A 17,021-nucleotide genomic window follows, 5' to 3' on the forward strand; every position below is an offset into this window, starting at 1 on the left:
ATGGATGATGGCAAATTGGCAACCCATGTCCTGGGATCTTATTTTCAGTCTGACTAATAACATGATGCACAAAACCACAGTGACCAATTCAACACTTCCTTATCTATCGATCTTCCAATATTTTGCAGAAAGAGTTAGTTTCAATTAATTATGGAAAGGAAAATACCATATACAAGCTAGTTATTTTCAAGCAGAATTGTTGTCAAACAGCACGGAAACAGACCCTTCAATCCAACTAATCCATGCTGACCAAGTTTCCTGAACTAAACTAGTCCCACTTGCCTGCATTTGGCCCATATATCTCCGAACCTTTTCTATTCATGTCCTTATCCAAATTCTTTTACATGTTGTAATCGTACATGTACCGACCACATTGTCTGGCTGTTCATTCCATACATGAATCTGTGTGTAAAAGTTGCTCCGCGTGTGTTTTTAAAAAATTTTCTCCTCTTGCCTTAAAGTTATGCTCTCTAGCTTTGAACTCCCCCACCCTAGGGAAGAGACCTTTGTTTATTAAGGGGATCAAGGGTTACAGGGAGAATGCAGGAGAATAGGGTTGAGAAACATATCAGCCATGATTGAATGGAGTGACTCGATGAGCTGAATGGCCTAATTCTGCTCCTGTGTATTATGACCTAAATACATGGCTGACTCCCTGTAGTTCTTAGAGATAAAATGGAAGCATTTTTGTAAGTGGATTTCTTTACTTTCATTGTCACAGCAGAGAGCAGTTATTCTTTCAGTAATAATGTCTGCAGATGTTAATGTATTATAACAAGAGGATTTTCAATAACTAGTTTTGAAAAATATTGGCAGAGATAGTGTTGTAACATTTGGGTCACATTAAATGACAAGTATCACAACCTGCTTTGTAGATTCAAGGTGACCTCTCAACTTCTGTGAGTTGTTGCTCAGTTAAGTTTTCAACAATCCTGAGAAATTTAAAAAACACTGACTACTGTTATAGTATTAACCCTATAACTATACTCAGTAAACCATGGTCTTATTACAAATACTTTGGCCTTGCCTTGGATTATGATCTGTTGTCAACCATCAGTTATTTGTCAGTGTATGTCTTTTTAACCACAAGCTTACTGTTACCCAAAATAATACAAGCTCAACTAGACTCAGCATATCAAATGATTTTAATTTGCTGTTTGAGGGGAACTCACACATGGGTTATGGTCAACATTCTTGCAACCATCAAATAACGAAAGGCAAGGAAATACAAGCTAGAATTAACCCTTCAAACACTTACTTCATTTTGTTGTATCCTCATACATCTATCATTTTTCACCCCCAAAATGTAGCCACCTCACTGACATTCAACATTTGGTTAAAATGCCTCCCACATTGGCAGCTGGGACATTTGGGTATTTAGGTTTAAATCAAATTTTTAAGGCTTTGTAACAATCACATGTATCTTCTAATTATTTGTAATTTATATAAATGACTTGGATGAAAATAGCAGATGATACCTAAATGTACGGTATAGTGGACAGTGAAAAAAAGTTGGCTAAAATTTGAAAGAGATCTTGATCAATTGGGTCAATGGGCAAAGGATTGGCAGACGTAGTTTAATTGGATAAATGTAAGGTATTGCATTATGGTTTGACAGTCCTGAAAACTCAAAGCAGGCAAAGCTACCTCTGGATAGATACTTGCCTGCTTTGTGTTTGCATGACTGTCAAACCTGGCATCTATTTTTTGGTATATCCAATGTGACAAGAACATTAGGAAAACCTCAAAGTTGGTATTTCAATGGCCCAGACACATCTTTGCATAGCAATTGTGCTGGCTGGCAGTATTTGCCAATATACCAAGAGGACCCATTTGATGAGTAAGTCAACCATTTACAAGAAAGCTATTTTAATCTCTATTTCGGAATAAAACCAAAAAATGCAGGAATTGAATATTATTTCATACTTAAATATTCAACCTTATGATTGAATATTTATCACTTAAACATATAAAATGATTTGACCATAAGAAATTCAGTCAAAATATTTACAAAAATGACTTCTTGCTTTTTGTGCCAGATATTTTATAATTTCATTTCCCATCCGAATGCCCTGACTCATCTGGATCTGGCAGGTACTGATTGTGCTCTGGATTCTGTAAGTACCACAGTTTTTGGTATTCTTAAAAGACTAACATTCTCTAACATTATCTCCATCTAGGAAGGCAGGAATAATATGTCACTTTAAGTCCTTTTGCAGTTTTAGTCTTATTTCTGCAGCAGAAAGCTGGAAAACACAGCACAACATACTTTTTTTTCTAATGCGAATGGTATCATTGTTTTTTCAAAAGATTTTTTACCTCCGCATGAAACGAGTGAATATGTGGATTTGTTAATTGTTGTGTTAGCATTGATGTTACAATAGGATAACAAGAGATATTCTTTCACAGTACACATGCAATTTTATCTTTTATTCACCTCCTCCTTTTTATTCCCACCTCCACTGTCGTCAACAGTACCATCTTTAAGGTGTGTTATTATTTGGAGGTTCCATCTGCCCCCTCAGTAGAATATAAAAATCCCATGTTTTGAAGAAGAGCAAGAGAGTTAACCCTTGTCCTGATCAATATTTATCCTTAAATCAGTACAAAAATATATTATTTAATTATTATCACCTTCCTGCTTCTGGGAGATGGCTATGAGCAAATTAGACACTGTGTTTCCTTCATTACAACAAAAAATATTTCATGAGCTGTAATATATTTTGTGACATCTAACAATCATGCAAGTGAAGTGTTTCATTCTGTGCCTACGTTATCAGGAGGGTAATTTGCACTTTGATTTTCAGCAATGTTGTTCCATCAATGTGCCAGATAGGAGGCTTACAACCTCTGACCTGGGGACAGCCCTTTTACACCTGCCCCAATACCCCAAACAGCAAAATCTAGATTCAGAACTTTGTACTCACCTGCCCCTTGACCAGTGTCAGAAAAAAAAACTACCTATGTGGTCATTTATTACATTACTATTGGTGGGATCTTTTGTGCATAAATTGACACATTGCTTTGTCCCACAATGCAACTGTGATTCACTTCATAATGCTGGTGAAGTTCTTTGGAACACCATAGGTGGTGAAAGATGCAAATTTATTTCTCACCGATTTCTTTGTCAAAGTGTATATAGTCACCAACAGATGGCACTGTTGTATCACTGTCAAACCTCTCTATAGGCTGACATACCTGCCATTTACTTTAAAATGATTCTGTGATAACATAAACAGATCTAGCAACTCCAGATTAGGCATACACATGAGGTGTTGTGGGCCATCAGCAAGCTAAATTGTACTGCAGCCTCATGGCCTGACATATCCCCTACTTTACCATTACCATCAAGCCAAGGGATCAGACCTGGTTCAATTAAGAGTACAGGAAGGCAAGCCAGGAGCACCATCAAGCATACCTAAAAATGAGGTGTCATCCTGTTGAAGCTACAAAACCAGTTTGACTTACATAACAAACAGTAAGTGATAAGAGGCTAAGCAATTCCACAATAAATGGGTCAGATCTAAGCTCTGCAGTCCTGCCACATCCAGTAGTAAATGGTGGAGGATATTTAAGTAAGTAATTTGAGGAAGAGGATCCACAAATATCCCTATCATCAATGGGGAACCTAGCAAATCACTGCAGAACGTAAGGCTGAAGCATGTGCAACAAACTTCAGCCAGAAATACTGAGTGGATAATCCACCTTGCCCTTCTCCAGAGGTCCCTAACATCACAGACAATATTCCAGCAATAGTATTGAATGCTTCATTCCGGAACTTGATAGCCCCTAGCCAAACTGTTCGAGTACAGCACTATCATCCACCCAACAATGTGGAAAATTGCCCAGATATGTCCTCTGCGCATTCAATGAGATCACGACTGGCCTGATCATTTTCAACTCTACCTTCTGGTCTTGATGGGCAATTTTCCACATTGTTGGGTGGATGATAGTGCTGTACTCGAACAGTTTGGCTGTTCGAGTACATAATTCTTCATTCCCTTGCTGATTAAAAATCTGTGAATCTCAACCTTGTATATATTTGAAGACACATCTTTGACAGCACGTTATAGTAAAGAATTACAAATTTACTACTCTCTGAAAGAAGAACTTCCTTCTCATTTCTGTCTTAGAACCACCCTTTTTCCTGAGATTCTACTATCTGGTCTTAGAGCCTCCCACAAAGCGATACAACTTTTCTGCATCTACCCTGCCAAGTTCCCCTAAGAATCTTGTCTATTTCAATAAGCTTGCCATTCATTCTTCTAACCTCCAGTGAGTACAGAACAAACCTACTCAACCTCTCCCCAGTCACTCTATAGCCAGGTTCAGCCTAGTGAACTTTCTCTGCATTATCTCCAAAAACAGTCTGTCTTTCCTTAGATAAGTGTCCCAAAACTGTTCACAGTATTCCACCTGTGGTCTGAATGCCTTGTATAGGTTTAGAAAGCATCTGTATTTTTGTAGTCAATTCTCTTTGAAATAAAGGCTAATGTTCCATTTGCCTTCTCTATTACTGCTGAGCTTTACACTAGTGTTTTAAGATTTATGCCCAAGGACTACCTAATCTCTCTGCTGTAAGTTTCTGGGAGTCTTTTCTCTATTTAAATAACATTCAGCTCCTCTAATCTTCCTGCCAAAATGCATAGCCTCATATTTTCCAGCAATCCATTCTGTCAGCCAAGTTTTTGCCCATTTGCTTAACCTGTCTATATCCCTCTGTACAGTCTTTGTGTCATCCTCACAATTTGCCTCCCCACTTATTTTTGGTACAGTACATGTAGGTTCCTTAGGATAGTGTTTCAGCCCGACCATCTTCAGCTGGTTAATCAGTGACCTTGCTTCCATCATCAGGTCAGATGTGGGAATAATCGCTAATGATTGCACAATATTCAGCACCATTCACAATTGCTTAGATGCTGAAGGAATCCATGTCCAAATACTGCAAAACCAGGAAAATATCCAGGTATGAGGCTGGCAAGTGGCAAGTAACGTTTGTGCCACTTAAGTGCCATGCAATGACCATCTTCAACAAGAAAGAATCTAGCCATCGCCCTTTCACATTCAATAATAGAATAAAGCTACTATCGATATCCTGAGGTTACTATTGACTACAAACTGAATTGAATTAGCCGTATAAGTATCTTGCCACAAGATCAGTCAAAGACTAGCAGTCTTGCAGCAAGTAACTCACTTTCTGACTCCCCAAAACCTGCCGATCATCTACAGGGCACCAGTCAGGATATGATGGAATACTCCCCATTTACTTGGATGAATGCAGCTCCAACTATGCTCAAGAAGCTTGATACCATCCAGGTCAGAACAGCCTCCTTGGATGGCATCACATCCACAAATATTGACTTCCTTCATCATTGATGCTCAGTAGTAGCTGTATGTGCCATTTAGAAGATGCACTGCCAAAATTCACCAACGCTCCTTAGTTAGTAGTTATCATGGGTTCAAAAGATACTATCAAAGAGGAAAAGGCTAGAATATACATGCGGACACCTATACATTGTCTCCCTTCCCCCAGCCCCCCACCAAGCCATTCACTATCGCGACTTGGAAATATATTGCCATTCTTTCAGTGTTGCTGGGTCAAAATCCTGGAACTCCCTCCCAAAGGGCATTGTGGGTGTACTTATAACAATTGGACTGCAGCAGTTCAAGAAGGCAGCTCACCACCACCATTACCTCAAGGGAAACCAGAGATGGGCTATATTTACTGGCCCAGCCAACAATGCCAACATCCTATGACAGGATTTTTAAAAATTAGAAATTGAGGTTTTCATAAGGTTCTATAAAAAGCTTTTACATAATGGTAAAGTTATGTCTGTCGTTTTTTTTTAATTCTGGTGTTCCATTGCTGATTTTCTGTATTCCTTTTTTTCAGCTTTTTGGAGCATTGAATCGTGGATGTTGTGCACATCTGACCTCTCTAATCCTCGACCGAAATGTATTTTCCCACAAGTAAGAAGAAGCTGTTGACGTCAAATGATTTAAATTCTTTAGCTGCTGTTTGATTGCTCTATAAGGTGATTCACTTAAAATAGCTGCTGGTAGGAGCACAAACCTCAAAATCAGTCAATATCACACGACCTTGATCGACTTGATTATCTTCAGTGAATTTGAGATGACAATAAACAAACTATGGGTGGCTGCCAGATAACCTTTGATTATCAGGCATTTCTGTGAAATTATAACTGTAAAATTGAGGAGAACTCACTTATAATTCTCGACAGAATAGTGAATCTGTAGAATTCTTCACTACAGAGAGCTATCAAAGCTGTCGTTAAGTTATTCAAAGCTGAGTTAGATAGAATTCTAATTCTAAGGAAGGTGATGGCCTTGTGGTACTATCGCAGGACTATTAATCCAAAGAGGAGAAAGTGAGGTCTGCAGATGCTGGAGATCAGAGATGGAAATGTGTTGCTGGAAAAGCGCAGCAGGTCAGGCAGCATGACCTGCTGCGCTTTTCCAGCAACACATTTCCATCTATTAATCCAAAGACCCAAGTAATATTCTGGTGATCTGGGTTCAAATCCCACCATGGCAGATGATGGAGTTTGAATTCAATAAAAATCTGGAATGAAGAGTCTAACGATGACCGTGAATCCATTGTTGATTTTCAAGAAAAATCCACTTGGTTCATTGATATGCTTTCGGGAAGGAAATCTGCCATCCTTACCTGGTCTGACCAACTTGTGACTCCAGACCCACAGCAATCTAGTTGACTCAATTAAGGACAGGCAATAAACACTGGCCCATGAATGAATAAAAAAACATCAAAGTTTGTGGGAATAAGGAAGGAAGATGCAGTTGAAGATTATCAGATCAGCCATGATCTCATTGAATGGTGGAGCAGATTTGTTGGGCTGAATGGCTTGCTTCTACATCAGAACCAAATGTATTATTCCACCCTATAAATATGCAATTGGAATGATTCTTGTCCTCTCATTATTTCCACTTTTTTTTTTCTAATGCCAGGCCTGAGGTCATTTAGATTATACCTCCTATTAAACCTCAGTTTGAATGAATAAATGACAGTCAGTCACTTTCTCACAAAGTTCACCTCCCAAACTGTGCATTTAGTTCTGGCCTTGAGATCAGAACCATGAAACAAGGTGAATTACAGAAATGCATTTTAAAATGACTCCATTGCCTATTGTATGGTCATCACTTGTGAATCTTAACTCACTTGCCCTATCATTTGAGGACTTGGATTTGTAGCTTGTGGTCTTTGGGATGGTTCTTGGTATATAGGAATTCATAGAAGAAAAAGAAAAAGGTGTGTTAAATTGGAAAACCAACAGAAGTTGACATGAAAAAAGCTCAAACTAACCCTGACAAATAATTACCCGGAGAATGCAAAAGTGTGTGTTAACTGTAGGCAAGTTGTGTGTGTGATCATTTTTTTGAGAAGCTGTCACTGAATTCTGCCTCATTTTAAGAGCCTATTTTATTGGGGTAGATTTTTCACTTGCCAATTAGCCATCAGACTTGTTGCAAACTGTTCAATTTGCAGTTGTATTGATTTCTTTAGTGGACGTTTAATCATTAAATATCTGATGACAAGTTTGAAAATCTCCCAGATTCTTTGGTGTAACATGTTCAATATTGATTTTAGTTGAGTGCAAAGCCTTCTCTCTCGCAGGAAAACTCGGGAAGTCCCCCCTTCATTGAAGCAGTTCTTCAGTAACTGTTTATCATTAAAGTGCATTACACTGTCTGGTATCAAGCTACCACTGGAAGCAGTAAGGTACTGTATGTTTTATTGATCAGTAAAACTTTTGAAATGTGACACTGTAATTCTAAGTCATTCTAAAAGCAGTAATTAATTTTACATTGACTGGGGCAGAGGAACTGCTGAATTCTGACAGCTGGGCCAGCAGTGGCTTTCTTTCTAAACTAGAGAGACAGCAGGAAGGTAGAGAACAATAGTTTGAGAGAGTTCGGAAAACAACGGCCTCCTCTTCCACACAATAGTTCTCCTTCCCCTTTTTTCCATTAGTACCTTCCTTTATCCCCTTGCTTTGCATCCCTCACCCAGCTTGTCCACAATACTGTCCAGTACTCCATGTCTCCCCAACATGCTCCACACTGCACAGCATCCCTCCCTTACTAAACATCCACCCCTCCACTCAACTCCTCATCTTCTAGACCTTTACTGTATTCTAACAATATGTTATCTCATGCTGAATTCTCCTGCCAGAAGACCAATTTCTCTGTCTATTTTTAATGCTTCAATTAGATTACAACAATAATTAAACTCATGCTAATCAGGCTCTTATAACCTTGATATGCATTTAAAAAATGTGACTCTTGTTCTCCCAGCATCAGAATAATAGGAGCAGAGAAAATGAGATAAACAGCAGAAAATTCATCAAGCCCATCTCATGCTATGGGATTGTTTCTGAAAATGATCATTGCCCAACCCAGTGCAATCTTGAGAAAGCAAAGGGGCGGCACGGTGGCACAGTGGTTAGCACTGCTGCCTCACAGCGCCAGAGACCCAGGTTAAATTCCTGCCTCGGGCAACTGTCTGTGTGGAGTTTGCACATTCTCCTCGTGTCTGTTTGGTGCTCCGGTTTCCTCCCACAGTCCAAAGATATGTAGGTTAGGTGAATTGGCCATGCTAAATTGTCCGTAGTGTTAGGTGAAGGGGTAAATGTAGGGGAATGGATCTGGGTGGGTTGCTCTTCAGAAGGTCAGTGTGCACTTGTTGGGCTGAAGGGCCTGTTTCCACATCTCATCTAATCTAATCAAAAAAAGTGAGGCCAGGTTTCATGACAAACTGTAAAATTACAGTACGACTGTTAAAGACAGTCAAACAAATTCCGTGAGACATAATAACACCCTGCTTTTTCCGTTGCTCTTCGGAAGGTCAGTGTGGACTTGTTGGGCTGAAGGGCCTGTTTCCACATCTAATCTAATCAAAAAAAGTGAGGCCAGATTTCATGACAAACTGTAAAATTACAGTACGACTGTTAAAGACAGTCAAACAAATTCCGTGAGACATAATAACACCCTGCTTTTTCCTCAGACAGTCCTTTGATTGAGTCTGTATGATATTTAATGGTAAGTTGTTTTGCTAAAAGCCTTTTATTGTACTCTACAGAGCCATTCTTCAGGGCTTGACCTGTAACACTCACATCTGTGATGTGCATCTGGATCTCAGCAACTGTGAGGTAATGAGTAAAAAGCTGTGCCCTCAGATTAGGATCTTATATTTCTTGTGGAGATTTGATCTAACCATTTTCTTTTCTGTGTAGAAAGTTTTTTTCCTCATTTTACCCCATAAGGCCATAAACATGTAGACACCCTAGCCAACCCTTGTAATATTTATTATTGATTCATTGAGTTTGCACTTTTTTCAATGCAGCAATTCACAAGTAGAAAATCAGGCGCATTAACAGAAACAATAGCATAAAATCATGAAATGTTTGCCCTGTCAAATATGAAAGTATATTGATTGGAACCAGGTGGACCTTGTTGATTATGAGGTAATTGATTGGGGTTGTTAACCTGAGTCAATCAGGAAAGTCCTGTCTGACCAATATAAACAGGAGAAAAAAATGATAAACTACCGCAAAAAAAATAAATGGGACATTAGGTGGTTAGGGGCGGGCTGCCTTAGAGTGGTCGGAAGGTGGGAGGGGCGGGGGCTTGCTGGGTCTGTATTGTCTGCACTTTTGTATGTAACGGTATTGTCTAATGTACAAAAAGAAATATAAACAGGAGATTCTGCGTTCATTGTTCTTCACTGTATCTGACACCAACACGCACGCGCACGCACACGCTCACTCACTCACTCATGGGTGCTGGGGAATGAGTAAGCACTACCACTGTTAGGTGGTAGTGTGGGAGTTTATATTTAAAAAAAAGATTAGAGTCTCCTCAGTTCAAGTGACTGACAAAAAAAAAGATTTAGTAAATCCACACTTCAGGGGATTGACTCCAAGCTGGCTGACAACAGCCAGTGTACTATGCACAAGTAAATAAAGGGTGACTTCGTGACAGGATACTAGCCTCTGTGCAGTTAATTCAATGGCACTGAGAATGGAATGTTGCTATGGGGAGCAAGGGTGATTGTCCCATAAAGGTTGCCACCAGATACTGGCCGAACTTCATCAGAGTCATCCAGGGGTTTCCAAGATGAAGATGCTCGTGAGAAGCTATGTCTAGTGGCTAGGTTAAATGCCAACATAGCTGCGTTGGTGGGACAGTGCCCAGATTTTCAACAAGGACGAAAATTGTGGGAATGGTCGGATAAATCCTGGACTCAGTTGCATGTCAAGTATGCCAGTTCTTTCATGGGCTCAATGTTCCTGGTCATTGTGGGCACCCATTCAAAGTAGTTGGATGTGCACAAAGTTTGTTTGGCAAACTCAGGGATGATGATTGAAAAGCTGCGGGCATCGTTTGCGCTACACAGACTCCCAGAAATGTTGGCCGCTGACAGTGGGATGTCATTTACCAGCAGGGAATTTGAATATTTCCTGAAATCAAATGGCATTCGGCACATAAGGTTAACTGCATACCATCCATCGTCCAATGGTCTGGTGGAAGTGGGGTTCAAACATTGAAGGCAGGCTTAAAGAAGCAGCCTACAGCTGCCAAATTCTTGTCAATATAATTAACCTATGTATATCCCTTTTGAAGACTCTGTGTTTTCCTCATAACTGTCCTACCTATCAGCACATCTTGCTAAAATGAAACCAAACCCAGATACAAACTGTCCCGATTCCTGTTCGATTATAAGACCACCCCACAACAACAGGGATAGCTCGAGCAGAGTTGCTGATAGGGAGAAGACTCCACACCAGATTAAACCTGATATTTCCAGACCTGGAGGAAGGGTGAAATGGCAGCAGGAATGCCAATGCCAGCCACTCACCTTCTCTAAGTGAGTGAAACAGTTTAATTCAGGGGACAAAGTTTGTGGTGGAACTATGGACGATGCTGCTCCTTTAGCAAGGTTATGTTGGTCTTGTTTTTTTCAAAAGAGGTTGTAAAGGCAGAGGTTCTGATATGTCTGGAAATAGCTATTTGAGAAAGCTTGTAAATCTTTCTTTTAAAACGCTTTTACAATGAAAGGGGAGTGGCCAATTCTCCCAGTTCGGGGTTTGGTTTGATTTTAGCAAGATGTGCTGATAGGTAGGACAGTTATGAGGAAAACACAGTCTTCAAAGGGATATACATAGGTTAATTATATTGACAAGAATTTGGCAGCTGCTGCATAATGTAGGAAAAAAGTGTGTCCACTTTGGGAAAGAAAAGCAGAATATTGTTTACACAGAGATTGCAAAATGCTGTGATACAGGTATGTGGGTGTCCTTACGATTACAAGAAATCAGCAAACTGGTATAGCAGATAATTAGGAAGGCAAATGGAATGTTGGCCTTCATTGCAAAGGGTTGAAGTATAAACGTAGAGGCATCTTTAAAAAAGCTATGCAAGGCACTGGCAAGATTGCACCTAGAGTATTGTCTGCCACTTTGGTCTCCTTACTTGTATTTGAGGCAGTTCAAAAAACATTGATTAGGCTTCCTGGGATGAAGAGGCTCTCTCAGGTTTGACCAAGTTGGGCCTGTATTCATTGGAATTTCAAAGGAAGTGAGGCGATCTTTTGAAACTTACAACATTCTATAAGGGGGTTTGATGAGTGGATGCTGCAAGAATATATCCCCTTATGGGGCATCAAAACTTAGGGGACAATGTTTCAAAATTCACATTTAAGTTGGAAGAGGAAGTTGAGGAAGAATTTCTACGATATCTTTACAATTCTCGACCCTCGAGCAGTGGAGACTTAGTGAGAAATCATACGACATCAGGTTATAGTGCAACAGGCTTATTTGAAATCAAAAGCTTTCGTAGCCCCTTTGTCAGATCTAGTGAGAGGGAAGCACACAGAACACAGAATTTATGAGCGGAGAGATCAAGGGCAGAGAGATCAAAAGATCATTTAAATGGTGTGAGAGCAGCGTCAAATAATAAGTCTCTGCAGTTGATCAAGAATGTTAGACGGTGTGAGTAAAGTGTCAATAGCTGAATAGTAACTGAAGGGATGACCTTCAGAGAGATAATTACAAAAAATTAAAAATAAGGTAGTGCTGGAGACAAACCAAATGACTGGAATAACATGGAACAAAAACAGAAGCCACAGGAAAAGCCCAGAAGGATCTGTGAAGAAAATCCAGAGGAAGGATCACAGGAAAAAGAAATGTTAACTCTGAGTTTTCTTCACAGATGCCAGCACACTCGCTAAGCACCCTCGGCAACCTTTGCCTCTGATCCTGATTTACAGCATCTGCAATTCTTTCAGTTTTTATTTGACTGGAATAACATAGTAGTTTAAGAGTCACATGCCAAGGGTCTAACCAAAGTAATAAGTAATTCAAAAATGTATAATTAAGGTAGAGAGGTCATAACAGTTTATCAAGGTGATGTTGTCAAAACAGGACAGTAAGAAAGATTTTACAGATACAGGACAGTGTGGTGGAGTCACATGTAGCATGACATAAACCCGGGATCATGGTTGAGGCCGTCTTTGTAGGTATGGAACTTGGCTATCGGTTTCTGCTCAGCGATTCTACATTGTTGTGTATCTTGAAGGCCGCTTTGGAGGATGCTTACCCGAAGATCAGAAGCTGAATGTCCTTGACCGCTGAAGTGCTCCCTGACTGGGAAGGAACATCCCTGTGTGGCGATTGTTGCGCGGTGTCTATTCCACATTCTCATCTCATAGTTATTTTGCTCTTGCCCCTCTCTTCAGTAGATTTTTGGGCTGCAGTTTTTTTTCCAACAGATTGACCAGTTCAGATCTTTTCATGTACAGCCACCACTGAAATTAGTGAGTGTGTCCCAAAGTGGAAGGGAATCACACCAGATTTCAATCCCTTCCTGTGGGGATAAATGTTTCCCAGCTATTAACTTCGTCCTATCATCTTCAGTGGGGGCAGTCATCAGCTCTCATCTCCATTGAGCACTACAAATCTGTACAGAAAACACAGCTTGAAATCTGTTGACACAATGAAATGCTTGCAGTGTTTGAACACAAACTATTCCTTTTGCTTCTCTTGTAGTTAAGATCAGCTGGTGCGCAGGTGATCCAGGACCATATTATTGATGCTAGTGCCATCAGTAGCCTGGACTTATCAGACAATGGTAGGTGACTCTCCATAGCAGTAACTTGACTAGGACAAAGGGATGATAGAATTTAATTTATCTTTTTGTCATTTGCAGGGTTTGACTCTGACATGGTGACACTGGTTTTATCTATTGGAAGAAGCAAATCAATTCGACATGTAGCACTTGGCAAGAACTTCAACATTAAATCAAAGTAAGCTGATGACAGGTGAAACATTTACTGAAGTAAATTCTGTAGATGCTGAAATCTGAATTATTGAAAGCAATACTAGAAATACCTTGTAGTTCTGGCAGAATCTGAATGGAGAGAAATAACGTTAGCAAGCAGGATTTTCACCAGCCCCTCATGAATACTAGGAGCTGTGTCCAGATGGCTCACTGACATGATTCTGCCATTAAGGAAGATTCACAGTGCTTAATCGCTTGCTGACCAGAGTGATTTGGCAAATTTAGCAAGCTGAAGGCCCAAGTGAGAGCCACCGAAGCATCTGGCATTTTTGCCAACAAAGAGACAATTGTTCAGCTGTAAGGCGACATAACCAGCTACGTGAGGCAGTCTCTTGGAAAAGTGAAAGCTGGTGGAGGCAGAAACTCCAAGCCCCAAGGAAGTGTCCACCAATTTGTGGGCGGCACGGTGGCACAGTGGTTAGCACTGCTGCCTCACAGCGTCAGAGACACGGGTTCAATTCCCGCCTCAGGCGACTGACTGTGTGGAGTTTGCACGTTCTCCCCGTGTCTGCGTGGGTTTCCTCCGGGTGCTCCGGTTTCCTCCCACAGTCCAAAGATGTGCAGGTCAGGTGAATTGGCCATGCTAAATTGCCCGTAGTGTTAGGTAAGGGGTAAATGTAGGGGTATGGGTGGATTTCGCTTCGACGGGGTGGTGTGGACTTGTTGGGCCAAAGGGCCTGTTTCCACACTGTACGTAATCTAATCTAATCTAATCTAATAGTAGCAGTTGCCTCCCTCTGCTGCTTTAATGCTAGCGCCAGAAAGGGTTTCCTTACCAACACTGGGGCCTGCCTCCTTGGCCACAGGAGAACCTGGTTTCCCTTCCCTTCTCACTATCCCTGCTGCTTCCAGTGGCCACCTCTCACAGTGACCCTCTGATTTGGATGGGAAAGTGGAGTGTCCATTTTCTGTCCTTCAGTGGAGAGCCCAGTGATGGCAATTAAGAGGCGACCTTCAGGACGCTTGCAATGTGGTTTTGCAGTACGTTCTTTGGAGTTTGGGAACTAAATATGCTCCCAAGTTTAAAAGAAAATTTCAGATGACATTTCAGGTGGATAATCTTTTAATCAGAACTGGGAAAGTTAGAGCTACTTTAAGTTTCAAGCAAATGAAAGGGGAGAGATTGAGTTCCAGGATAAAAGGGAAAGCCCGTGATAGGGTAAAAAACAGGAGCGATTAAATGCCAAAAGGGTTCATGATGTCAGATCAAAGACAGTGGTACTAGGAAAAGTAAAATAAACAATAAATGTGTCTACAGGAGGAGTAAATAGCAGGATCACAATAGCTAACATCTGAAAGCAAAAACAAACACAGCAAATTGAATAGAAAGCAAGCTGACTGAGAGGAAACAGTTATGGTAAAGGGTTGTATTTCAGACTGGAGTAAGGTGTATAGTTTCTACTAGGAATACTGTTTCTCTTGATCTATATTAATAAAACTATTCTTGGATGCACAGGGAAATTTTAAATTGATAGATTAATAGAAAACGTGGCAGTATTGAGAATTATGAGGAGCATGGAGATAGTTTTCAAGAAATGGAATAGATGGATACGATGGATGAATTTCAACCATCTACAACTAATCACCTCAGGGGAGCTCCCATCTATAGCCTCCAACCTTGTAGTTCCCCAACGCCACACCGCTTGGTCCTACTCTTCCCCACACTCTACAAACCTGACTACCACGGTCAACCGATTGTTTCTACCTGCTCCTGCCCACCATACTTATCTCCTCATATCTCAACTCTGCCCTGTCCCCTATGGTCCATTAACTCTCCATGCACATCCAGGACACCACCCACGCCCTCCACCTCCTCCGTGACTTTTGATTCCCCAGGCCCCAAAACTTCATTTTCACTATGGACATCCAGTCCCCATACACTTCCATCTCCCATGAGGCCTAAGAGCTCTCTGTTTCTTCATCTCCCACCAGCTCAACCAGTCCCCCTTCATCGGCACACTCATTTGATTGGCAGAACTGGTCCTCATTCTCAACAATTTCTTCTTCGAATCCTCACACTTACTATACAAGAGGGGTAGCCATGGGCACCTGCATGGGCCCCATCATGCCTGCCTATTTGTAGGATATATGGAATAGTCCCTCTTCCATAGCTACGCTGCCACCATCCCTCACCTTTCCCTCTGCTACTTTGATGACTGTATTGGCGCTACTTGGTGCTCGCACAAGGAGGTTGAACCAACTTCAAACTTAGTTCACACATTCCACCCCATGCATCTCCAGATGCAGTGCATTATCCTCTGCCATTTTCGCCACCTACAGTGAGACCCCACCACCAAAAATATATTTCCCTCTCCACCCCTATCTCTCTTCCACAGAGACCATTCTCTCTGCAACTCCCTCATTATGTCCACGCTCCCCACCAACCCACCCTCCACACCTGGCACCTTCCCCTGACACTATATGAGGTGCAAAACTTGCACCCACACCTCATAGCCCCCCCCTTCACCCCCCCCCTCACCTCAGTCCAAGGCCCTAAAGGATCATTTCAAATCTGACAGAGATTTTCCTGCATATCTTGCCACCTTGTTTACTGCATCCATTGCTGTCGTTGTGGTCTACTCTACAATGGGGAGACCAAGCACCAATTCGTAGAGTGGTTCAGGAAACATCTTTGGTCTACACGCACCAATGAATCCCACCGCCCTGTAGCCAATCACTTCATCTTCTCCTCCCACTTCCCCAAGGTCATGCAAATCCTGGGCTGCCTCCACCAGCAAATCAAATCCACCCACCTACTGCAAGAACACCTCATCTTCTGCTCAGGACCCTACAACTAGTTCTAGTCTCTCCCACAAGAGGAAACATTCTTTCAGCAACCAACCTGGCAGTCCAGTCTTATGTTCTATATTTCATTATGATAAACTTTGCAAGGTCAGGAAGGAGAGATCACATCCAAAGTGAGACACAGACCTCGTGAGTATATACTTTGAGGAACTTGGAGACAATGTGGGAATTAGGTACAGAGGGGAAGAGGGGTTTTTTGCTTGCTTTTTTTTGACTCCTAATTGGTAAGGTTTTTTTAACCTAATAAATTAAAGCTCAGAATCAGGGGCCTGGCATAAAAGTGACATCACAAGTTAACTGTAAGTTCATTGGGTTGGTAATAGGTACTAATTTGACTATCTATTATTGGTTGAAAATAGAACAGTACAACACAGTACAGGCCCTTCGGCCTGTGTTGTGCCAACCTTTTATCCTAATCTAAGATCAAACTAACTTACATACCCTTCATTTTACTATCATCCATGTGCCTAAGTGTTGCTTAAATGTCCCTAAAGTATCTGACTCTACTACCATTGCTAGCAATGAATTTCATGCACTCATCACTCTGTGTAAAGAATCTACCTCTGACATCGCCGCTAAACCTTCCTCCAATCACCTTAAAATGATGCCCCCTCATGATAACCATTTCTGCCCTGGGAAAAAGTCTCTGGCTGTCTACTCTACCTATGCCTGTCATCACCTTATACACCTCTATCAAGTCACCTCTCATCCTTTTTCACTCCAATGAGAAAAACCCTAGCTCCCTCAACCTTTCTTCATTAGACATGCCCTGTAGTCCAAGCAACATTCTGGTAAATCTCCTCTGCACCCTCTCTAAAGCTTCCACATCCTTTCTATAA

The 17,021-nt window shown here is 41.1% G+C and overlaps 1 protein-coding gene across 4 annotated transcripts in view; it reads left to right on the plus strand.

Moving 5' to 3' along the window:
- The window catches only part of carmil2 (capping protein regulator and myosin 1 linker 2), a 179,955-nt gene that overhangs the window by 85,456 nt on the left and 77,478 nt on the right, over positions 1-17,021 (plus strand). For all 4 annotated transcript variants that reach the window (XM_043707063.1, XM_043707061.1, XM_043707062.1 and 1 more), the window contains 6 exons: positions 2,040-2,117; positions 5,894-5,970; positions 7,655-7,759; positions 9,119-9,188; positions 13,086-13,167; positions 13,246-13,342. In XM_043707063.1, coding sequence (XP_043562998.1) covers positions 2,040-2,117; positions 5,894-5,970; positions 7,655-7,759; positions 9,119-9,188; positions 13,086-13,167; positions 13,246-13,342 — 509 coding nt within the window. The remainder of the gene's footprint in view (positions 1-2,039; positions 2,118-5,893; positions 5,971-7,654; positions 7,760-9,118; positions 9,189-13,085; positions 13,168-13,245; positions 13,343-17,021) is intronic.

Source organism: Chiloscyllium plagiosum, chromosome 17 (genome assembly GCF_004010195.1).
Source record: "Chiloscyllium plagiosum isolate BGI_BamShark_2017 chromosome 17, ASM401019v2, whole genome shotgun sequence".
NCBI classification, from domain to species: domain Eukaryota; kingdom Metazoa; phylum Chordata; class Chondrichthyes; order Orectolobiformes; family Hemiscylliidae; genus Chiloscyllium; species Chiloscyllium plagiosum.